Source organism: Eubalaena glacialis, chromosome 1, assembly GCF_028564815.1.
Source record: "Eubalaena glacialis isolate mEubGla1 chromosome 1, mEubGla1.1.hap2.+ XY, whole genome shotgun sequence".
Taxonomy (NCBI): domain Eukaryota; kingdom Metazoa; phylum Chordata; class Mammalia; order Artiodactyla; family Balaenidae; genus Eubalaena; species Eubalaena glacialis.
This window is the reverse complement of record NC_083716.1, coordinates 122,189,144-122,215,249: the sequence shown is the minus strand read 5'-3', so window position 1 is coordinate 122,215,249 and position 26,106 is coordinate 122,189,144. Positions and strand designations below refer to the sequence as shown.

The window sequence follows — 26,106 nt, the reverse complement described above, 5'->3', positions numbered from 1 at the left end:
TCAGTTTGCTGTACAGCAGAAAGTAACACAACATTGTAAATCAACTATACTCCAGTAAAAATTTTTAAAAAAAGAAATAAGTTCCACCAAGAAAGGAAGGAAGGAAGGGAGGGAGGGAGGGAGGGAGGAAGGAAAAGAGAGAGAGATGAGAAAGAGCCAGACAAAGGGTAAAAACAAGTGCAAAGGCACTGGAGCAGGAAAATGCAGGAAGCAGGAGAAGGAAGGAAGAGGAGAGCAGGAAGAGAGTGGAGGGTCAGATCATCTAAAAATAGTTGTGAGCCATTCTGAAGACCTACTGAGGAAACTATACCAAAGCCTTTCTTTATACCATATGTATAATCACTCTCACTAATCCAAAAGAAAGAACTCGATGTTTTGTTACAGAGACCGATTTTCTTAATGTTTCCCCTGGAGCAAAAGAAAGCAATCTATATGTATATCATCCATCATTTAATTTTAAAAAACAATTGTATTGATTTAACATGCTACTAGAGTTTAATTAAAAAATCATCAAATGGGCATCTGTGTTTGTGTGTTTGTGAAGGGGTGAGCAGTGAGGATGGGAAATTTGAATTAAATTATTTTCAATGGATTCCTTCCAATTTTGCAGCCTTTTCATTTTTGTATTTACAGTAAATTCATGTGTACATCATCAGAAATGTATCTTCAATAACTTGAGTTGTTGAGTAAAAGATTTCAGAAAAATGTATTAAATATTATATGTTAGAAAATTTTCTAAATTAAAAAAATGATTTTGATAAACTGGTGCAGATGTTAGCATTTTCTTTATTTTTGAAAGATAAATTTCTAAACACAATCATATCATATGTGAAGATATGAAAGTTCTTTTCTGAACCAATTTAAAAAGTGTCTTCAGTCTAATTGTAAATCATTTCTATCCAGTATGCAGGAAACTTTCCCATCCATCTCATCACTCAAACACACACATATGCCCAATGCATCATTGCGTTCACTTTAAAACATACTGTGATACTTTTATCTTTTAAATAATTTGACAATTTGCCAAACTAACCTTAAATCAATTATTGGTCTATTCCATGCATGTATTAGCAATAGTTGGAAGTACAATTTTCAAATGCCCTTTTGAGATTGTTGCATGCGCTTCTATATTTTAGAACGAGGAGCCCGTGTTTTCTAGAGATGGCAGCAAATTCTTTATGACAGTTCCTGTTAAGCAAGGGGGCCGTGGAGAATATAACCACATAGCTATGTTCCTCATCCAGGTGAGTGCTGGCTTCTTTCTGTGGTTTGGTTTCATTCCATCATGTTCATGAAAGTCCTTTTCGTGTGGTATTCTGCACCTACAGTTAATACCTGTGAAGTCCAGCCATATATCCAACTTGGATGTTTTAGGAAGAGGATCCCCATGCTTAGCCATAAATTCAAGCTGTACACAAAACATTTTCAACACTCAATAAAATTTAGTGAGCTACACATGTGTGCTATGAGTTGAGAGCCTTGGGATATAGAATTTAATAAATGGAAAGTACCCAACCCCTACTTTCCAAGACCTGAGGAAAATCGAGAGACGATTTTTCATTCAACGAATATATATCATCTATTTGGTACAAGTAATATTTTCAGTGTGTTATAAAAGTTTTAAATACCTGAAGCAATCTAAATGTCCATCAAAAATTGAATAGTTAATAAGTTGTAGTATACCCACACAAGGAAATGCAGGGCAGATTTTAAAAACCAGGATAAAATAGATTTCTTATGTGTCGTCAAAGATAAAATCTGTGTTATATTTTTATGGACCTTTTGATAAAAAGAGGATAAAATGTTATTTTTCCTCTACATTTCAAATGAATGTTAACCATTTTATACAGTTTTACCTAATTATAAAAAGAATCAGTGAATTCACAATAAGTAATTTAAATATGGCAAGGTTAATGAGTCAATTTGAATCTAATTGACAATAAAAATATTCATGAGAAATAAAGTTTCCTTCAAAATCAAATAAAAAGTCTAGTCTCACAGGTAAACGTTAATTTATAAAGATAAAACATTGTGGATAAATTGGAATCTTTGAGAGTGTTATAAACAAACTAGCCAAGAATCAATTTCATACTTACTAAGTATAGAATAAATATGAATGTGGCAAAAGATCCCTAAGCAACCTGATTACTTTTATGTTCCTAGAACCTTCAAGTCTTGTGCATATTCTCCAATTTTTACCATTATCCATATATGTATTTACATTGGGCAGCTCAGTACCTTGAATTTTTAAAATCTGTCAGTAGCTTAAGAGGCAACCCTTGTCCAAGATCTGTACTATTAAAGTAATTGTCATGATTTTAACTTTAATTTTAATCAAAGCTGAAATAAATAATTTGACCATACATAATCTCCACAATAGCAATGTAGATTAATTTTCATAGTATATTATTAAATTGGAAAAATAAGTTATAGACTAATATGTAATGTGATCTCATTTATGTTTTAAATAAACGAAAGCATTTATATATGAATAAAAATTTTTGGTGATTCTGTATTCAACTATTAAATGATTGTATCAGACAGGTGAAATTAAGGGAACATATTTTGGTTTTTATGTGAACTGGAAGAAGTTTCACCAGCAAATTGCTTTACCTGATTAACTTTTGCTAGCTAATCATAAACTTCGTTATCATAAATACTGGGGAAATATTTCCGCCAAAAGAATAAATAACACTTTCCAAATCTTACAATTGACTGTGGTGACATCTTGTTGCATTTTTAAATATCAGTATTTATATTCAAGAAGTTGTGTAAAAACCCAGGTAGTCAAAATTACATACAAATTGTGACTATTTATAAGATATAGTGAAAGGTAGAGAAAGATGTATAATACATCTATCCATATATATATATAATTCTGAGATTATCTATTCAACAAAATAAGAACAGAAATGCTGTCTTTTAAAAAGTGTGGGGTTGGCAGAGCGGAGGTAGGAGATGAAGATGTTGGCACGTAGAAATTGAGATATTTATGCACATAACAAAAGTTTCTTTACAAGCCTTGGGAAGAAATACCTTCTGTCTCCCAATCAAACCAGTCTGAAATGCAGTCTAATTCATTATTTCTGAAATGTTCAGAAGAACAACTTCATAGAGCAGATGTGTTTACTTTGTTCCTCTTCCATATGGAGATTATAACAAAGCTTCCATTGAAGTAGAAAACGTTTTAATCTATTCTGGCTACGGTTCAGAGAATTTGTGGTTTGCCTCACTGAGAAATAAACATGACTGCATGATTATTTACAGATATTTTGGCAATGTGGCTAAAATTAACTTACTTTGTTAATGAATCAGAGGTCAGTGCTTAGGTAAATACAATTTATTCTTAAGTTTATATACACACACAATTTTAGTAAATAGTTTGAATCTCTTTGCCTCAATTTTTAAATAGCTAACAAAAAAAGCTCTTTTATGAATTTTTTATGATTGCCGTATTGATATATATATATATATATATATATATATATACACTATAAAAATTTGTAAAATTCTAAACTGAGTAAACTAAACAAAAGATTATGTAAAATCAGGGACTTCCCTGGTGGTCGTAACCAAAAAGTAAGAAAAAGAAAAAAGAGTATATAAAATCAAACACAGTCTCATCACCCCAGACTTGCACACTGCAAATCAATTGTTGTATCTATTTCCAATTTCTTTTTACATTAAAAATATATCACTTTTTCTTAAAGTGTGCAATCAAAGCATATATATTGATTTGTAACATTTAGAGAGTAATTTATGAGCATTTTCTCACATCATTTGCATTAATATTTAATATTATTTGTAAATGTGATTTTAATAGCTATTCAACATTCTGTCTAGTAAATATATTATACTGTATTTAAATGAATTAATTTTCATCATCATATTTATTTCTAGTTTTGATACCAAAAATGATTCAGAGATAAATGTTCTTACCACAAATATATATTTCTAGATGTCAAAAGTTACCTAGGCAAAGCATATGTGTACATATATGTATTTGTTTAGGTTTTGATATGGAATGTGAAACTGGCCCTCCAAAAATGGTGTACTAATTTACCGTCTAAACAGTAGTGCATAGCACCAGTGATGACTTTTTACCCCCTCTTCCTTCCCTTGATACACCAGAGGACTCCACCTAAATTGATATGCCCAGGGAGTGAGAAATGACAGGAACAGAGAACTTGGCAGCCGTCAGGAAGACCACCTTTGCAGTACTTGATGCTTAGCTATATTAGAGAGCTTCCCCATCGACTGCAAATATGTTCATCTGTTTGAAGTATCTTACTAAATGAAATTAGTAAATTTTTGCAAACATTTTTCTCTTTTACACAATCAGTAGGTAAACATAAAACATTAATTAGAGACCAGGCTACAAAATTAGTGTTTCAGCATATTTTCAATATATAGATTGATGGTTGGCCTTACAAATATTTTAGTGGTTTTTTCCCCTCATTTATAAGACTTATGCTTGTTAAAATAATTCCAAAAAATAAAAAATAGAAAAAAATTGTGTTTTCCTCCAGTCTACTTTTAAACATGATTATAATTTTATGTAAAGTACAGTATTTTATCCTATTTGAATTTAAATTTTAAAGCATAATTTTCCCATAGTGCTAAACAATTTTGAAATGCAATTCTTTTGAATATTAATATTTAGTTGACTGGGTGTACCTAGTTAACCATTGTTGTTCAATGTTTAATTTAGTGGCAATTTACTGCAACTATAGATGTCACTATACATAAAGATTATTTTTATTATGAATTATTTCTTTAGTTGTGGTTAACAGAACTGGAATTCCTGAATCAAAAGTAAAATATTTCTAAGGCCATATATATTTATAAATATATATATATATATATATATATATATATATATATATATATATATATATATATACACACATATATATTTCCAGATACTTTCTATATGAATATGTGAAAGCAAAATTTATAAGTAGGGTTTATCTACTTTTATATATTCCATTAAAGATAATAATAAAAATAAAAACTGGCTATTCCAAAAATCTTTATAGCTAAAATAAATTTCTTTCTGAGTAGAGTGTGGAGTATGCAGTATTCATATCAGTTTACATAGTTTCTGAATCAAACAATGATGCAAAGCTTTTTTTACAGCAGACCACTTCAGATCACTTCAGATATTTCCCTCTCCCCTTTTCCCCCATAGAATTCTTTATGTAAACTTCTAACTCCTGAATTCCCATATTTGGAACCATAATATCCTATATCTTACAATGTAAGTTGCAGTCAAGAGAAAGTTTTTTGTCAAATACATGGCTGCCTTTTCCCCCTCTAATGTGGGATAAGCAGAGTGTCAGTCATGTTAAGTGGTTCAGATTTATAAGCATAAGCAATTGCCCTGTTATCTTCCAAAACTGTGTTAAATGAAAAATTATATATATTGGTGAATTCATTCACTTTTTCTATTCAGCAATACAAAGTTTTGCTCATGAGAGCTGATGATTTCACTTGGAACAATTTTAAATGCCATTATTCATTACAAATACTGTAGAAAATAGCATGCCCCCAATCCACAATTCTATCACCCAATCAACCCAATACAATTTTTTCATTACATTTCACTGCTGTATCTGATTAGGACATTGTCTGAAAACAATTAGTTCACCTCACATGATGAATAGACAATAAATTAAAGCATGCTATTTTTAAGCAATACAATATTTCCATTATTTAGAAGCTGTAAAAGTTAAACAGAATTTACTATAAGAAATTTGAATGAACAGTGTATAATCAGGTGAAAAGCACATGCATCATTAAACTTTTACTGATACCAATATGTTTCCAACTTATAAATAGATACATAAAATTCATATTGAACTTGCTGAGTAAGATAAAATCTCTGCCAATCCCAGGAGAGGTGCCTGAGGTCTAATGTCCCAAATAAAAACACTTTATTTCCTAGATTTTCAGCTCTTTTGAAAATGAATGAAATTACTAGTTTTATTGCTGCCCTTCTAAAATTAAAAGTGAAATATGAGTTCAATTTAAAGTTTATTGCCATGTTGCCCTTGTCAAAATTCCACAGTGGTTTCATATTCATAATCAGTGTTTCTCTTCTACTAAGTGAATATAATAGAGATCATGGTGGCACAGAAAGAAAGAATTATTTCTGTGAAGTAAAATGATTATTCTTTCCTGCTTTGTTAAATTACCTTTCCTGTGATTATATTTCTGCTGAAGGTGGATGGAAAATTAATTGGGGTACAGACTAGTCAAGTCCCTTGATATTTATTTTGAATTTACTGTATTGTCATCTACCATATTCTGATTGGTATTGGGACTATTTACCTAGAGTCCAGATCAAACTTAATATGCTATTATTAGAAAATAGCTTACAAGTCTTATAACTATATAACTATACAAGATAGTCTATGCTATTACATGTAAAATGGAGTGAAACTTATTCCCCAGCCCAGAGTTGCCCTGGTAGATATAAAGCAAGCAGAGAAATTACAGATGTTTGAAGTAAAGTCCAAAGGTTGTGAGGTTGTTATCATGGCTTCCAACAAGAGATCTTTTACTTCTACACTTAGAAACACATTTTGATCCGAGATGCATCATTGAATGTGTAATTTTTATTCTCTGTACACTGTGTTCAAACATTTTTCAAAGCATTGGATTTTTGCTCATGATCACTTTTAATGTGGCCACTCTTCTGTCCTTAAAACACACACACACACACACACACCCCAAAATTCTCTGAAAAACAGAGAAAGTATAAGCAATCTAGAAATCTGTGAACAAAATGCATCTCCAGATATGTACAAATATTGATCAAAGTTTCTTTACTCTTTAATGTTTTGAGATTTTGTTCATCTTGAAATTGGGCACTAAAGATGCACTAAAACCTGAGATCTTAGTCCTGTCCTTGGTCCATTCAAAACAGGATCTGAAAATGAGTAAGTAGGACTATCTACTGGGTTGTTGTCCTGTGGGAATTTGGCAATAAAATATATGACTTCAGGACTCCATGCCAACCTTCAGACTGTGCTTGTCTCAAATCTCAGAAATTTGGTTTCATCTTTGCATTTATACTTTTATTCAGCAAATACTTGTAAAGTGCCAGAATGCATCAGACAGCATATGAAGAAGTTAAAATAAAGAAGTCACATGCTTGTTGTTGACCTTGAGCAGCTAGAAGTCTAGAGAGCTCCCTTTAAGAATAAGGAATAGATGATTTAGGAAGATGCTAAAGTACAGATGTGTACCAATAAGTCACTTATTGTTTTTTTGAAGGAAGATTCTAATACTACATATACATTATGGAATGACCTTTTAGTTTCTGCTTCCAGTAGTATAAGAAAGTAGATATTTAATAAAACTCTCCCACATCAAAAATCCTAGATTCTAGATATATTTATACCAAAAATGCATTTGAAGTATTATTTAGCTGATAGATTACACTCTCTGAAAACAATGCAATTGAATTAGAAGTGAATAACAACAATTATAACTTTTAAAAAGTTTGAAAATAAAATATAATTTTTACATTTTTCATGGGTTAAATTATATATATTATTTATTATTTTATAATATAATTATACTATATTTATACATATATATTCAAATGTAGAAGAAGGACATGAGAAACTCAGTAGTAGAATTTAATGAAATAGAAAGTAAAGATAAAGGGGTTTGGCCAAATAAACAGTTGGTTCTTTGAAAAAAAATAATTCACTCTAGAATGTATAACAAACCTAATTTAAAAAGAGGACAAGCCCCCAAAGTATAAATAATAGAAAGAAGGCATAACTGCAAATTTTAAAATGTTTTTTAAAATACTATGAATAACCTATGTCAACAAATTTGAAAGCTTGAGTGAAATGGATAAATTCTAGAAAAAAGAAATACCAGGTTTGATTTAAGAAACAGACAACCTGAATTGTCCCATAATATTGAGGAAATAGAATCAGTGTCTTAAAATGTATTCAAATCAGGCACAGGTAGTTTTTTAAAGGTGGGTTCTACCAAATATTCAAAAGCCTTAGAAATTTAAACATAAAGGGAACTTCTTTAAGCTGACAAAGGTATTAATCAAAAGCTTAGATAATATAACATAATCTATAGTGGAAAATTAGTACATTTCTTTTAAAAATCAGCATTGAGAAAATGAATCAGAATGAAGTAACTTGAATATGCACAAAACCAAAGATGACAGTTTTTAAAAATTACCACCTAAGAAAGTAAAACAAGAAAAAAAACTTGATAGAGGCATCTCTTAGAATATTGTTGGTAAAAGAAAAGGTGAAAACTAGTGGTAGAAATTAAGAACTCTACAGAAAAAAAATATTATCCACTCCTAATGGTGTCTCATTAGGGTGCTTCTCGGGATATTAGTTCTTAGGGAACTGTTAATAGCACTCCTTAGAAACACTGCTCCTTTAGGATTCAAGGGAGTCACCTAATCCTTCACCATTCTTAAGCATCTATATCCTGGAAAATCCAAGATACTTATAAAGAACAAAATATGGTTGGCAATATGGCAATAGATTTACAAAATTACTATATGAGGAAAACAGAAAGTAGAATAAAATTTTTCCAATACATAAAGACACTTTTCCTGAAGAAAAACAATGATGAGGCAGAAGAATTCTATAAAACAGTACTCCAAAAAGAATGACTATTATTATCAAAAAGAATGAATTATTATCATTAAATAAGCATATGTAGACATAATATAATAAAGTGAGAAATTCAAAACCTAGAAAAGGCCTCATAAATTAGAAAGTAAAGTTTTAAACCAAAAAGTGACAGATTTCAGGAGGAAATGGAAAAGATAATACAAAATAATAACAGAAATAATTAATTAAAAGATGACCACTGGTAAATAGATATTTCTGAAAATATACTAATGGATAACAAGAAGACACATAAAAACAGCCAATAGAAAGAAAGAAAGTAGAAAGGATCTGAGTTAAGTTAGGTAAGACAAGGAAATAAGATCCACCTGATATTTAATTGGCATTTTTATAGAAGATAAGCAAAACGTTGGAAGAGAGGTAACACTTAAAACCATAATCCAATGACAAACCAGAACAACAAAAGTTCTAGAAACACAAAGTATCTTTGGGGGGGGGGGTGGTGATAGAAAAATATTATTAAAGGTATTAATATAAAGATGACATGTAAAGTTAAAATAAAACCTAACACTGGATTTCAAAACACTAAACAGACTACAAAAAGACTGCCTACAAAAAACTCATTAAACATAATATTCAAAATAAACATATAAAATATGATAGAGTTTTTAGAAGGGTATCAGTCATACCAATAAATGTAAATTGGCCTAACTTATGTCCTAAAATTTTAAAAATATTTTTTAGATCGGCTCATGAAACAGAATCCAGTTCAATCCTTTATGCAAAATATACATCTTAAACAAAATGATTCAGAAAGGCTAAAATCCTGATACCAAACAAGAAGAACTGCTTTCATGTTCCAAAGCATTAAGACCACCAAAAGAAGAGGCTTTATAATGTTCAAGGCCACAAATCACAAGGGAGATATAATAGTCAATTGTCTGTATCTATGCCCCAGATAGATGGCTACCTTTATAAAACAGAAATGCCAGAAACTACTTAATATGTGGAAACCTTATTGTACCATTCATTCTCAGTTCAAACTGAGTCAAGTGGACAAAAAATTAAGTAAGGTTATAGATATAGCATATATAATGTGTGTATTTATGTATTTATGTTTGAACACATCTAAACAAGAGTTACTATATATCTGTTTCAAATGTATGTGGAACTTTGTCAAAAGTTGAACGTTCATCAGGTCATCCATCTAAAAAGCTCAGTAAGTTCTACAAATTAGAAATTAAATAAAAGCATGCTATAATCACAAAGTAATACGTCTAGAAATCAATAATATATTTTAACAGGTTTTCCAACTAAGTAATTTTTAAAGTAAATCTAATTAAACAATTTACTGGAGAATTCAAGTCAAAATTCCAAAATTTATAAAATAATAATAAGAAAAAGAATGGCAACACTTTATATCAGAATAAGTTGTCAGAATAAAAATCGTAACTTGACAAACTTATAAAAATGAAAATGGAAGAATGAAATAAGTTGAATTTCCAACTCAAATAGAAAATTATCAGCAAACTGCAGCATACATTAGAAAAGGGGGAATGATTAAATTTGAAGCAGAAATGAAGTAGTTTATAAATAGAAAAAGGTAGAACTAATAAGTGAAAAAATAATGTTTACCCTTTGAAAACACGTGCACACACACACACACACACACACACACAGGAGACAAGACACATGCTCATCCAATCAAAGAAAAAGAGGGAGAAAGCAAACTGGTATAAAATTAGAAATGGCTAATGGGAAATAAACAAAGGGCATTTGAATAAATCGTAAGAGACTATTTTGCAGAACTCTATGTCGATTCGTTTGAAAATTTAGATGAAATGAAAAATTTCATGAAGAAATACATTTAGAACTGTCCCCAGGAGAGATGCAGAGCTTAAACTGATTAATGACGTAGAAGAAGCAGAATGTTATCAAAGAACTACACCGCAAGTGAGCGCCAGCCCCACATGGTTTCATAAAAGAATCTTATTAGACTTTCAAAGGCAATGCCAGTAAAATTTAACTTGTCTGTAGAATAGGTTTTCTTTGCAGTTGCTGTAAAAGCCTTTTACAAAATTTAATACAATTTCTGGTTAAAAATATATATATAAATATATATATATATATATATATATATAGGAATTGGAGATAATTTCTTAAAGTGATAAAACATGTATACCTCAGCCCAAAAGCCAATCTGGTGTCATTCCCATCAAGGTCAGGAGCAAGGGAGGATGCACACTATCTCCACTATTATGTAAAATGACTTTGGAGGTATTAGTTAATGAGACAAGAATAAACAACCAGCTGTAAGATTTGGAAAAGCATTTAGTGAGACAGCAGGATAGATATTTAGCATACAGAAATCAATAGCTTTCATATATGCAAACAATAACCAATTGGAAGGTATAATGGAAGAGAGGGGCCTTTAGACAATAGCAGCAAAATATAAAATACTTAGTAATAAATATGAAAATGAAATTATATGAAATGTACAAAACCCATATGAGGACAACATTAAAACATTCTGGAAAGACATAAAGTAGACTTGAACAAATGGAAAAATATCTATGTTCTTCTAAAAAATAACTGAAGATCATAAGATCAGTATTAATTATAAAATTAATAGTATCCCAATAAGATATTCCAGTAAGTTTTTATTTGCTTGAACTAGATATGCTTATTTTTAAGCTTCTTTGGGAAAATAAAAATGTAGTATTATCTAGGGAAATCCTAAAAAAAAGAACAATGAGTGGGTGTGAGTCCTAAATAATATGGATGTTAAAAAAAAATCTATAACTAAAGTGTGTGGTATTGGGACGTGACTTAACAGAGATAAATGTAATAGTATAGACAGTACAGAAATAGACTCAGGTACATATGGAAATTTAATATATTATAAAGGTGGCATTTCAAACCACTGAAAAAATAAAGTTTTTATAAAATCATTTTAGGAAAACTGAATATCCCTTAGGAAAAAGATAAAAGTAGTTCCAGACTACCACCATAACTCTAAAATGACAAAGCTCTAACTTTAAAAATTAAATCTTACCTGTACTAGGAGAAAACATCAGTAAATTCTTTGTAACCTTAGTTTGAAGAAAGCCTTTAAACTACGCATCATCACTTAGAAGTAATATAAGAATACGTTGGTAAACTTGATTTTATAAAGAACAGAAAAAAAAAATTGGAAAAATGCTATCACAACCAATGTCAACACAAAATGACAAACCAGGAGAATATATTTGCAGCATATACCTCACATAAATGGATATAAAGACACAAAGAGCTCTTAAAAAATAAATAGGACCAGAATACAAAGAAATCTGATCGAATAGATAACAGAGACAAACATTAGCAGAGAGTCAGATAAAACAATTATGCAAATGGCTTATTATATATTATATATTATATGTATATATATAAGCATTTGTACATATATAGATAAATATAGATGCTCAACTTTTCTTCCAAGCGAAATGCAAGATGAAAATACACTAATATACCTGTCACAAGTTGAGTGTCACGGGAAGCCAACTGTGAAATAAAGATTAGCCTGCAGGCCAATTATTGCAGAGATCAATAACTCTGGAAAGGAGGAAAAGAAAGCGACATGGGGCAGAAGAATTTGAGTGGCAGAGCCATCTGAATGAAGGTTTCAGCTAACCCCACAGAGAGTTCTGCACTGGGATAGCCCTTCAGAGAAGTCCCAGGTTAGAGCAAGAGGGCCAGGCTTCTATATCGCAATATTGATCAGGTTGTCCTTTCAAGGGCTGTTGAAAAGAGGTATGATCTTGGGTGAGGCCATTTTCTTCAGTTCAGGCCGTCCCCAGACTGACAGCTGAGAGCCTTCTTCCAGCAGGACTTCCAGCCACTGGAGAGGTAGGTCCTTCCTTCTAGAAGGGAGTTCTGGTTGGCATATCATAGCGTCTAGCACAGCAACATTTCTCACTTGTCAGATTAGCAAAAATTCAAACAATGAACAACATGTTCTGTAACATGTTCATGGGAAGACTGTACTTTCAGGGATCATTTCTGTAGGTCGTTATATGTCCATCGGAAAACAGGCACCTTATACATTACTGGTAGATGTGCAGAATGGTACTTTCCCTATGGAGGAATATATCCTGAAGATATTTCCCTACACATTAAACCACAAACAAACATATATACAGGGTTAATCACTAAAGCATTATTTGAGATAATAATCACTATAGATTATTTGCATTACTGGAGGCTAGTTGAATGAAGTATGGTACATCCACACAAGGCAGAACTATTTAAGAATTAAAAAGAAGATATATAACAATTGATATAGAGCACGTCCCACGATCTCTCTAATTTGTACATATATATGTAATTAGATTAGCATTTATATTTATAGTAATAAAATATTAATTTTTTAATTATAAAAATCTACCCCCAGAAAAGAAGGATAAATAAGAACCAAATGAAGAAAAGTTTTTTCTATGTGATGAGAATGGGGTGAGATCAAGACTTCTGTCAATGTATATATACACATATTTATACTTTATTTTTGACCATGTACATACTTTAAAATAAAAAGAATGAGGACATCAAAGCTTAAGCTTAAATTGAAATACTAAGAGAAGATAATGCACCTAAATGTAAATCAAACTGATATGAATTTTAACTGAGGTGTGACTAAGAACACACACATACACCTACACACAGAGAACATATGGACATCTGTCTGGCTGCCTATCTATCTCCTCTGCCTATCTATCTCCTCTGAAAAGGTCCAGAGCTAATAACATTAGAGTAGTAATGAGCACACCTAAGCCCAGATCTTATATCATAATCCAGTAGAAAATATTCATTGGAAAAATTATTGATTATGGATATGGGAGATAAGAAGTGATCTTAGAACATCTTACTGTGCAGAAAACAAGGAAGTGCTCTAAAACTAACATAATCATTTCCAAAGAATAGAGGGGTTAGCTTGAAGGGGTCCCACTAACCAAATTTTGTCAATTTCAGCAGCATAAAGAATGGCAACAACAACAAAATAACAGTAATGGAATGTAACACATCATATTAAAAATGTTTATAGTAGTATGAGGAAGAGGGAGATAAAGAGAATGAACACATGTGAGGGGAAAAAGTAGGGAAAGTTCTTTTTACAGAAGAATACCACCTAATAAATATAGAATGGACGTTAGAGTTAGAAAATCACTTCCAAATGATAATTTGCTCAGGGAAAGGTCATGAATGGATGCCAAAACTACTGAGTGGAAAGTCATGGAGGAAAAGCTATTCATGTAATGTGCAAGCATCATCCCACTTTTAACTACGGGGCAAAATGTACTTTACAGTGGATATATATCAGTTACCTTGTAAACAGCATTGTTAAGAGTGGGAAGAAGTGTAATGGTGTGTTTCTTAATATGAAGCATAAGAGGTATCCAATATCACCTATATTATATTCTTGCCAAAAATGTGAGCCTAAATTATATCATTAAAAAAAATCAGATAAATCCAAAATGCTCTACATATCAGACCACTGGACCAAGAGTCTTAAAAATGGTCAATGTGGACTTCCCTGGTGGTCCAGTGGTTAAGACTCCACCCTTCCAATGAAGGGGGCACGGGTTCAATCCCTGGTCAGGGAAGTTCCGCACGCCACATGCCGCAGCAATCCCCGCCCCCAAAATGGTCGATGTTGTAGAACTCAAGAAAAGATAGGATAACTTTTACTTTAAAAGAGACTAAAGAGGTGACAACCCAAAGCAATTAGGTAGATAGATAGATATGTAGATAGATAGAAAGATAGATATAGATATATAGATATGGAGATATTTGGGTTACGTAGGGCAGTGTGGAAATTAGAATACAGACTATATAGATGATATTAATGTTGTTATTCATAGGTGTGATATGCAATTTGCTTATATGAGAAAATACTGTTAATTTTGAGAGATACATACTGAAATATTTAGAGCTGAAATAGTCTGATGCTTTCAACTTCCTTTCATATGATTTAGCATATGAAGAAAGGGGGAGGGCAAATATTCAAAATGTTGATGTTTGGTGAATCTAGGTAACGGTTTTATGGGTATTCATGTACTATGCATTAACCTTTCTGTAGATTTGAATATTTCCTTAAAAATAAAGGAAGTGAATGAGATACAATTTCACACTCATTAGTTTGACAAAAAATTAAATAGTCTGATGTAATTAACTGTTGGTGAGGAAGTGGAGAAAATGTGGAGCAACAGAAACTCACATTGCTAGTAGATTCTAAATCGGCACAACTTCGGAAAATAATGTCACTATTGAGTTAGGTAGGAGGCATTTATCTTTTGACCAAGCAATCCCATTTATCAGTGTTCATCTCAAGAAAATCCTGCCACGTGCACCGGGAGACAATAAAACTGTTCATAGACAACTTGTTTTTAAGAGCAAAAATTTGGAAAAACTAAAATGTCAAAAAATAAATAAATTTTACTGTGTTCATACATACAATAAAATACCATATAGCAATGAAAATAAACTATGGCTACAAGGGTCAATGTGATCTCAGAAATAAACTATTGATGATCTCATCATCAATAATGATGATATTTAATGATCCCAGAAATAAATTATTGAGTGAAAATAGCAAATCATATAGCAATGCACATCTGTAAAGGTTAAAACAATATAACAGAATCTATTTGGAATGAAGTTTGTTTGAAATATTTTATTTAAAGCTTTCCAAACTGCATAGCTGTCGATCATTTAGATGAGAGTTAACAAGGTCCTGTGTCTGTACCAAATGCCCCGATGACTTCCTGTGTCAAGATGATGATGCACACGTAATCCTCACCTGGAGATGTTTTCTGAATGGTTTTCCTACAGCGTAGGAATAAAGGCACCATCTTACCTGCATCTATGTTTATGCACATGTGGATATATTCTTGAGCTTGAAAATGAGAAACTCAACATTAGCTGAGAACTAAAGAATTACAAGTGATACAGGCAGTTAGTACTTTTGTGCTGACCAGAGAGTTGCTGTATAAATAAGAAGAAAATCAATATATTCTATTTCTTTGCAGAGTAAAAGTGAGCAAATTACCGTGCGGCATCTGACATCAGGAAACTGGGAAGTGATAAAGATCCTGGCGTACGATGAAACGACGCAAAAAATGTGAGTGTTTTTGGTTCTCTAGTCAGGTTGGAAGTCACTGTTGTCAAATGCAATCTTTTCTGCTAGATTTATATTTTGCTTACCATGGTCCTAATCCAAGTAGCCTGGCCATGTAAAGAACAACCTTTTCTTTAAGATTCTCCCTATACTTCACGCAGAGAGATACTTAGCCGCACAGACACATGCACACACACACACACACACACACACACACATGCGCATACTCAGAGAGATTGAGAGAGATCATGGAAAAGTGTGACAATATTTTAAGAAAAAAATATGCGTTTCCCAAATGGATCAAGTCCTGCCGTTAAATAATAGAAGAGCTCTTGCCTGTTCTTTGACAGTGTGAAAATTCAGGTGAAAACTCGGTGTGGAAAAAATTGATTGGTGCCTGATGTTTGTGTTGTTTTCTTTCATGGGCAGTTACTTTCTGAGCACCGAGTCGTCTCCCAGAGGGAGGCAGCTGTACAGGTAAGCAATGTGAGAGGATCTTCCTGCACAGGCTGATTCCTCAGGGGCCATCTACCCAGCATAATGATGGGATGGGGAAATCTGAAGTTTCATTTTTGGTATGGCTAGGAGAGAACCAACTCAGTATGACAAAGCCTCACCCTCTTGGCCCAGTCCCTCAGCTCTGGACCACTGTGAGCCTGAAGAGTTGGAACTGAAGTGGAGACCATCTTATTCCTCCTTTATTTTTTCCCTCATTTGTTTTTACAGTCTCAAAATATCTTTTTTTTTTTTTTTTTTTTTTTGAGGCTTGCTTTTCTCAACTACCCACATCACAGACATTTACATATTTTCCCCAGTAGGCTTTTCTTCTGCTACGCCTCATTTTAAATTTTCAGGGGATTAATATTGTACACATGTGATGTATTCCCGAACAAAATAAAAGCATTGTGAACATTCAGTAGAGTGGATCAAGTGGCAGTTTCTCTTCCCTCCCCCCATAATGTGTATAATCCATTGATTGTTATTTAACCAGGAATGGTCCTTGCTTACTAAAATAAAGCAGTGGATTTTCATCTGTCCAACTTTCCCGGATGAAAAGTTATATTCATAAAACGGGTTAAGGTCATACCTATTTAGTATTAAAAATGTCTCCTCACTCAGAAAGCTTTCACCAGGACCTCCCAAGAATGACTTTTATTTTTGTCTGGCAAGCAACTTACAATTATAGACTCATATACACTTTCTAATTTCACAGATCCATTTTTAAAGTGTCAAAACTGCCATGGCCTATTCTCAGTGGAAATTCATCATGTTTGAAGAAGTGTCACCAATGATTCTTACCAAGTAGCCTAGACTTTCCTTTGAGAGTAAAAATGCATGTTTCAAGTACCTTAACTCTCTCTAATTCATCCACACACTCTTATTTATGCATAAATTGTTTTCGTCTGAAGCGAGCCTCTCCTTTTTATCACATATCCCAATATGTCATCTTCACATTCTTTGTTTTTTTCTCTTAGAGTCTGGAACACATGTTCTCAATTCTAATGGCTTCCAAAAGAAGAACAGCTGTTTATTTAAAGAGAATGATTCTAATTTTGGTTTAGAGGTCTTGGTTAAAGTACTGGTCGCTTTCTCTTTGTGGTTACCTGAAGCTTATCTTTCTTGAAACTTATACTGTGGTTAATACTGGCAGTCAAGAACAAGCCTTTAGAGATGTGGAAATACTGGACCGATGTTTTATTTTTCTCATTTTGTAAAACTCTTAACGAAAAATGACAGTGTCAGAAAATTAGACTTGGCTTCAGCTAGTAGAGCTGCCTCATCCTCTCTCTCCTCCCTTTATTAGCCTAAAATGTGATTTGAATCACAGTGAGTCCTTAGATTTGTGTGCTTGTCTTATGTCCCCAGTGACTGAGGCAGAGCAGTACAAAAGTCAATATATCTATGACCTGTACTAGTGCAGAGGGCTGTGTTATAAAGAAAATATAGTACCAATAAATCTCCCTTTAAATGGCTCATCAAGTGCCAGTTTGCTTGACTGTAAGATAATATTAGTGTTTGACCCAGAAAACTCAAATCATTGTCTTGTCCAGGCCATAAAAATAATAATTGGTTGATTTAATTTATGGGATTAGATGCTTCTGCAGAATCAGAACTGCTAGCATATTCGGTGTCATTATTTTGTCTCAAGATGTGCTTTTCTCTATTTTAGTAATTTCCTAATCTAAATAATGAGAAAGTACCAACAGAATTTTTAGGAAACTTGGATCTGAAAAATTATATGGAAGAGTAGAGAGAGAAAAGGTTTTAAATTCTAGTTATGTCACTAAATAGCTGTGACTAATAGTGACTGGCACACATTCATAATTTCTGTGGTGATAGTTGTGCAACATTGTGACTGTAATTAATGACATTGAACCATATACTTGAAAAATGGTTAAAATGTTGAATGTTGTTTTACGTATATACCACAACTTAAAAGAAAAAAAATGGGTATGATTTGTCATAATGGTGAAACTAGCTAATGTGTTTAAGTGCCTAGTATATTAATCACCTTGACTAGAAAAGGAAAATTTTGGATTATAATGAGCCCAAAATGTTTCAAATGTGAAGCTGTGACTTTGTGAACTATACTATACTATACTATGTGTTTTGTTCCAAAATGAAATTGAGAATATTTTGTCCAGCCAAGTTTTAAAAAATGTATCATCAAGAGTGTTTTCATTTAGCAGCATAGATAATTTACAATTAATCTCTATTTACAAAATAAATGAATCTATACATGAAATTTAACTTTGGGTTAATATTTCAACCCCTCTGACCTTAAGCACCATTGTTTGTAAAATAAAGAGATGAGTGCTTTTCTCTTTGTCTGTCTCCTTGATGTCTCAAAGTATGTATGAGCATTAACATTATATATATTATCATACAAAAATAGCTTTTCTTTTTCAAAAATTCAGTGCAAGTATTTAGTGGGAAAAATCTGGTACTAATATCAAAATCTAATGTTGAATTTAGGAAATCATGAGCTTTTTATATGTGTGTGACTTGTGAAAACATTAGTTCTTCCAACTAATATTATTGCTGGTGACTTTATGCTTGTCTCTGTGGGTAATTTCTTTTAAGACTTTACAAAGAAATATCTATAAAAATATAAATAAGAATAAGTTATATTGCATCCTGTGAAAATCAGTTTCTTTGTAAGCATACATACATATTACATTCATATAGGTGTACATAATTTGAATTTTATTACAGAGAAGAAAAATGCGTATGTCTTAACATTAGTAATGGGAATTGACTTTGTTTGCATTTTTATGGTAAGTCATAATTTACAAGGAACCTCAGCTAAGTAATGCTGTAGCTTCTTTGTTTATGTCAATATTTAAATATAGATACCACACATTCAAGGACCTGGAATAGTAGCATTTCTAACTTTCTTTTTCTTTCCCCAGTGCTTCTACTGAAGGATTATTGAATCGTCAATGCATTTCATGTAACTTTATGAAAGAACAATGTACATATTTTGGTGCCAGTTTTAGTCCCATGAATCAACATTTCTTATTACTCTGTAAAGGTAATAGATGATTTCTGATAAAAGTTATTTTATTCATTTTATTTGATCGGTATCTATTACTATCATTAGTAATGATTACCCTGATTGTATGATTTGATAGTCTTAGTTTATGTAAGGTTTTGTTAAAAAGTTATAAATTAGGGGTTTATTGAGATGTAAATTGTATCCATTACTTTATTTAAAAGATAGAAATTGGGAGTAAGTCAATATGTGAACATACACATGATCAATAAGTGCTGTTTGACATGGACCTTTTAAAAAAGTGAATAAACATATTTATATCAGCAAAGTCAAGCTAGAATAATAAACTAATTTACCTAGACATTAGGAAAAGCAATAGTTTCCTTATTAAAATAATGGCTTGGTTGTTAAGAAATTTAGGATCTACAGAAATTTAATTCCCAGGGTCTAGTCCCCTTAAATTTTGAGAAATTATGTTCACCCCAATTATTTCTTCTATCTGGTAACAGTATGCTATAGCCTTACAGAGTAGTATGGTATCTGTAGGTTATACTGATAGGAATCATTGTCCCTTTAATAGGATACTATATTTCCCAGAGATGAAATGGGAGATGTCCTCTTATAATGTGATGGATTGAGTGCTACTGCTTCAGCTGGTACCTTACACATTCGTGTTTTAAGACACCATGAGGAAGAGACCAATACTTTTTCTTTTTAGTTATTTTTCTCTTGACGTCTGAAATAAAGTAATCAAAAAAGAGAAGTACTTGTTGGATGACACCAGAGAAAAACCATTAGACCCCTAGACAGAGTTCCTTAGAGGAGTGAAGTTTTAAGGTAACATCTTATGGTTACACTTGAATTATCCAGTATATTTGAAATAATTAACAATTCCAGTTAATGTATTTTTAAAATTAATATATAATTAGTTCCAATTTTTAATTTATCTTGTGGGTGAAATATTTCTTTTTTTTTTTTGCTTTTATTTTTATTTTTTTGAATCTTTGAATTTTATTTTATTTATTTTTTTATACAGCAGGTTCTTATTAGTTATCTGTTTTATGCATATTAATGTATACATGTCAATCCCAATCTCCCAATTCATCCCACCACCGCCACCACCCCCGCCACTTTCCCCCCTTGGTGTCCATACGTTTGTTCTCTACATCTGTGTCTCTATTTCTGCCCTGCAAACCGGGCTCTAGAGCATAGCCTCAGTAGTTGTGGTGCACGGGCTCGGTTGCTCCGCGGCATGTGGGATCTTCCCGGACCAGGGCTCGAACCCATGTCCCCTGCATTGGCAGGTGGATTCTTAACCACTGTGCCAAAATATTTCTAATATACATGCATTCTTTCTTTCTTGGCTAAGTGGTAAATAGAATTTAATCTTGGATGAGTGGATGAAGGTTCACAGGGTTGTGAATCAACTTTCTGAACATCAGTGATGATTCTATAAAAGACTAGATAAAAAGAGAGTAAAGTGCATAAGATTGGCTAAAACCATAGAACTATAGAAGTATAGGGCATTTTGGAGAAGGGAGAATTGTAACAATAATCCTGCAAATAGTTTCTTTCCCCATATATTCTTACTTCTCTGAATAAAATATCCATAGAAAGGAATGAAATCTAATGATCGGGTTTCTGTTTCATTATGTTTTAACTATGAAATGCTTATATTTGGAAAAAAGAACTCTATCATGTAATCTTCCACTAGTTATTACTTAGATGTCTTTAAAATGTTTATACATACATTTCTAAAATCTAGGTCCAGGGGTTCCAGTGGTCAGCCTACATGGCACGGACAACCCAGCAAGTAAGTACATGAAGACAACATCATGGTTGGCATTGGTCCTTAGTATTATATTATTTATTCTGACTGTTGTACTCTATAGAGCCTTCTTCAAAGGAGGCCGCAGCCTGGGGAAAGTAGCATAGGCACCATCAGCTTGACCTTGTGTGTGTAAGAGAAACATTAAAGCAAATGGTTTGAGCCATGTTACAATTGGAGTTGGTTCTTATATGCCTGAAATAGGCTATCTACTGTATCTTAATTGAATGAGGAGTGATTGATGAGACTCATTTAGATGTATTTCAGCCTACTGGCCCCTTATACTCTGGTTCATTCTTTCTTAAGCCTCATATAGATTATTCCTCCAGAGCAGCACATTTACTTTTGGGAAAAATTATTCAATTGTCCATCATCTGTTGAGCGAGGACTTACTTTATCGGGCAATATGACAGAGGCTGGGTGTTCATTGCTAGTAAGGTGTGGTCAATGTGTTTAAGAACTTTAATAGTAGAGTGTATAAATACAAACATGGCTGAGCTGATCTTAGAAATGAATAGCCAGGTTGCTTCCTGCCTCCCTGTTTCCTTCCTTTCATCTATCCTTCTTTTCCTTCTTTCATTTAAAAACTTTATTTAATCAACACTCTCATGCTCTAATGATTTACCATAATCTAGTAAACGAGGCTTATATTTATTAACACATTTACTCCTCAGAACACCCCCTGATGTTGTTAATTTTATTATCCTTTTTTACAGATGAGGGAACTGAGCTACAAAGTGGTTAAAAAACTTGGCTAGAGTCACTCTAATGTAATAGGTGCCAGCGCCAGGAGTCAAATAAGATCGTCTGACTCCAGAATAGGGTTTATTATCACTACCATACAATGGCAGCTTATTCTACTGTGTTTTTGTCTGTCTCATCACATACTTAGGTTTAAGTGGTAGTCTTACTTAAATGCTTTGACTTGAAGGAGAGGCAGGCATAAAAGTGAAATGTTGAATGACAAGTATCATTTTTAGAGGACAGAGAAAGACCTTTTATACTCTTCAAATACCACCATATGGAAACTTCCTGCCTATTCTAGAGAAAGACAAAACTTCTAAATAGTTAATGGAGTTCTGTGTGGTTGGAAATCAGTTAGCACATCTTTTAGTTTCTACTTAGTGTAAATCCTAAAGCGGTTATGGTAAGCAAATTAAATCTGTTGAATATTAACACTAATGGCAACAATAATGATAATAAAGACAGTTTATTTGATAAAATAGAAAGAAGGTTGAATTTCACAGATAGAAAAATTAGTGTATAAAGTGAGTCCACCACATACCTTTTGTGGGTATAATCTCATGGAATCAATTTCCTTGTAAAAATATTAGCAAATGAATTTTCTGTGAGGATGAGGTACATTTGCAACATAGGAGACACTAAATAAACAGCAACTATTTGTGTTGCATTGCATATTCTGCCAAAATGATATATTTTTTTAAATCCCCAAACTGACTTTAATTAATTTTATTCTACTGTTAAAAGGCAATGTTGTTTTCTAATAACTTTTGTTGCAAATCATGACACACTTTCCTCTGAGGGAAACCTTTCTGATTTTCTCATTTATAAGTGAATTCTGAGTGAATTATCACGTAGTGATAGTCTCAGGATCAAGGAAAACAAAAAGGGACTGTGAACAGTGATCAGGTGCTTAATTTTCTTTTCAAAAGACAATTATTCATTGAGATAAAATTTACATTTGATTGCAAGTAAATCTTTGGGTTAATGGATCTTCAGGTTAATCTTCATTAAACTAATGAATCAGTCATAATTCATTTTAGGGCCACACGAAGTAGAATAAAACATGAAAAGTATATTGAAAAAAGAAAAATGAAAATATTTAACAAACATGGAAAACTTTTAAACCACCAGTTATCAAAGAAATGCAAAGTAAAACACTGCCAAGTAATTTTTCCTAACAAATTAATAACATCAAAAAATTTACATTGCTAATGAGGATATAACGCTCTCATAAATTGCTGGTAGAAATATAAATTACAGCAAATCTTTTGGAAAAAAATAACTCAACCATAAGCATTAAATCTTTTATATCTATTTACCCTATTTTTTCCTTTTAATGGCTTATACTGAAGAGAATTCTAAAGAGAGACAATTATAACCATGCTACTGATAGTAGTGAAAAAACATAATAAAAATAATAAAAGGGAGGATTTGTAAAAAAACTTTAATAGAATACTGATTTTTGCCCTGAATATCTTCCATTTATCTTTTCAGAGCGACTCTTAATTGTTTTTCTCTCCCATGGTCTCTACCCCAGCAGGAATTTGTACTGATGACTTAAGTTCTGCTGCCATTTGGCTGCCAATTGGATCCAGCTAAAGTGAATCCTGTAGGTGACTGAAGAGAGGCAGAAAAGTGACTTTGGAGTCTGTATTTCTCCAGTGCTCTCCCTGTGGAGTCACCCAAGTTGCTCTGACTCTTGGGTGAAGGTCACTGTGGATCTTTCATGCAACCAACTCCAAGTAACTGCTCTCTCCCCTTAACCTGCAGGCCTAGCCCTTGTCATAAGCCCTGGGTTATGGTACTACCCCTTATGACCTCCCTGCCCTTTGTCCTATATTTGTAAATAGTCCTTTATTAAAATTTCATCAAATTGTTCTAATAGAGTTGCCACTAGTTCCCCAATAGGATTAAAAATAAAAATATGTTTTTAAAAGTCAATTCTTCAAAACTGTTTAAGCTATATCTCTAAGTGATTAAGGAGTTCAAATATTTATGCCACTTAAACAAAATTATTTGAAAATGCATATTAAAATTCCAGAAGACAATATTTGCAAACAGTAAAAGTCTTGTATTTGTCTAGCAGCTGTTTTCATTTTAATCCTCTTTTCCTCCTCAATCCCACAATTAAAATCATGTCTTAATACTACCTTGTCTTCGTAATGTTTCACAAAAAACTATGATTGAAACATATTTTCTGAGTTTATCATGAAACAAATTCTGTGTGCTTTTGAAAATGGCTTTATTTTCTTCTGTATTTTTTTTTCCTTAAACATAATTTTATTTCTCTGTGACCATGGGTTGATTTTTTTTTTACCATGAGCAAATGAATACCTTTGATTTAGAAGTAAAAAAATTTCAACTACCTCTTATCTCATGTAATTTATTTTTTCCCATTCATTTTTGATAATAAAGAGAAGCCGTGAGAAATTATTAGTATATTACTCTCATATTGGTGCCTCCAGCTGTATTTATTCATTCATTTATTTAGTTAACTAGTCACTGTAATACAATAAACTATTGTTCACCTATAAAAATATTTATCCAACAAGATGCTCTCTAGTAAAGTATAAAGGTAAAAATTTAATGGGCTTTAGTCTCTGAAAATTGCTGCCTATGTAATTAACAAATATCAGGTGATATTGGTTTCTAAATAGAAAAAGAATGCTTTTATCCACAATTAAGTGCATTAAGTGCATTTTTATGACAAGTCTTACATTATAAATGCTGAATCCTTAATGAAAGTGTATAAAGTTGAAGTATTCACATTTTAAATTTTATAATTGAATATTTGGGATAGATTCTTTGAAAATATGCAATTATTTAAATAATCTGAAATTTCTTGTATCAGGGAGATAGAAGAAATCTCTGAGAACATCTAAATTCCCAAATTTGTATTACAGAGGACGACACTTATTTACAAGAGAGGTGGTTTGGTGTGCCTGAAATCACACAGAATTCACAGTCCAAAGCAAGAATCAGAAAATTTAATGGTTATAGTAGAATATGATAATTTCTCTGGTAGAAGTGGACACAGTTCAAAAAAAGAGGAAGTCAGTGGAAAGCATTTCTGGAAGAAAGAATGTGAATACACAATCATGAGGCATGAAACTATTTACACTTGCAAGATAAAAGTTGTTCAATGTGGCTGGAACAAAACATTTAAGATAAAAGCAAAGGTATAGGCTATAGGGCAGGCTGGAGCCAGATCATAAAAGCCTTATGTTTCATCCTAAGGAGTTTATAATTAACAATAAAGTATCAATGATAAACCATTGACAATTAAAATAATATTCTTATTCTGGCCATAGAGTACCTGAAAGTAGACTTGGCCTCTTGGCAAAAAGAAAGAAAAGAAAATTGAAACAGAAAATAAAAATTTTTTTTCAAAAATAACTGGATAAAATACATGAAACAACACTTTTCAAGCATGGGACAAGAGTCACGATAGGCCTCTGATCCCTGAAAGAAGGGAAACAAGTCAGGTGAATGTTGTAATTGTCCTGGCTCTCTGGCTGGAATTATTTTTTGAATTCTAAGGTAAAGAGGAACAATTAAATAAGTGTATAAGGGTATCTCAGAGTCACAGTTGAGACAGAAATTGGCGTTCAGAAGGGTTGAAGATTCTGGAATATTGGGAAGCTGGACAACACTGGAGCACAAGAAGAGACAGAAAGGATACCAGGAATCTGCATAGGGCTACAAGGGATCATCTTGCATCTGTTGCTGAAAATACCTAGCTGAGCATACGTAGGAAGATACTCTGAGCCTGGGAAAAGCCAGAGCTCACACAGTGCTGGGATATATTAAAGTTCCAAACAGCCAGAACACTGGAATGTTTAGGAGAGATCCCAGAAGAGTCATGCCTTAGTATTAGAGCTTAACAAGTCATAGAGCAAAGGTCATTCAAACTCACAGTAAATAAAATATTTTTTAAAGCTTTCAAATAATTAAGCTGACCTGCAAATAGCTTAAACTTCTGCTATAACAAAATCCAACAATTAATAAAAGGACAGAACGATGTCCAGAACTCAACAATGTAAACATCACAGTGGTTAGAATCCAATAAAACATTACTGGCTACATACAGAAGCTAGAAAATATGACTCATAACTAGGAAAAGAAAGCCAGTGAATTGAGACAGATTCAGATATGATGGAAATTATGGAATCCACTGACAAATACAATAAATTGGCTATTATAAAAATGCTAAAATATATCAAGAAAAAATGAATGTAGTGATAAATAGAATATATTTTAAGAA

General features: G+C 32.4%; 1 protein-coding gene across 1 annotated transcript in view; it reads left to right on the top strand.

Moving 5' to 3' along the window:
- The window catches only part of DPP10 (dipeptidyl peptidase like 10), a 685,728-nt gene that overhangs the window by 613,041 nt on the left and 46,581 nt on the right, over positions 1-26,106 (top strand). Inside the window, exons 13-17 of the mRNA XM_061199257.1 lie at positions 1,137-1,244; positions 15,686-15,777; positions 16,204-16,251; positions 19,188-19,309; positions 21,036-21,083. Coding sequence (XP_061055240.1) covers positions 1,137-1,244; positions 15,686-15,777; positions 16,204-16,251; positions 19,188-19,309; positions 21,036-21,083 — 418 coding nt within the window. The remainder of the gene's footprint in view (positions 1-1,136; positions 1,245-15,685; positions 15,778-16,203; positions 16,252-19,187; positions 19,310-21,035; positions 21,084-26,106) is intronic.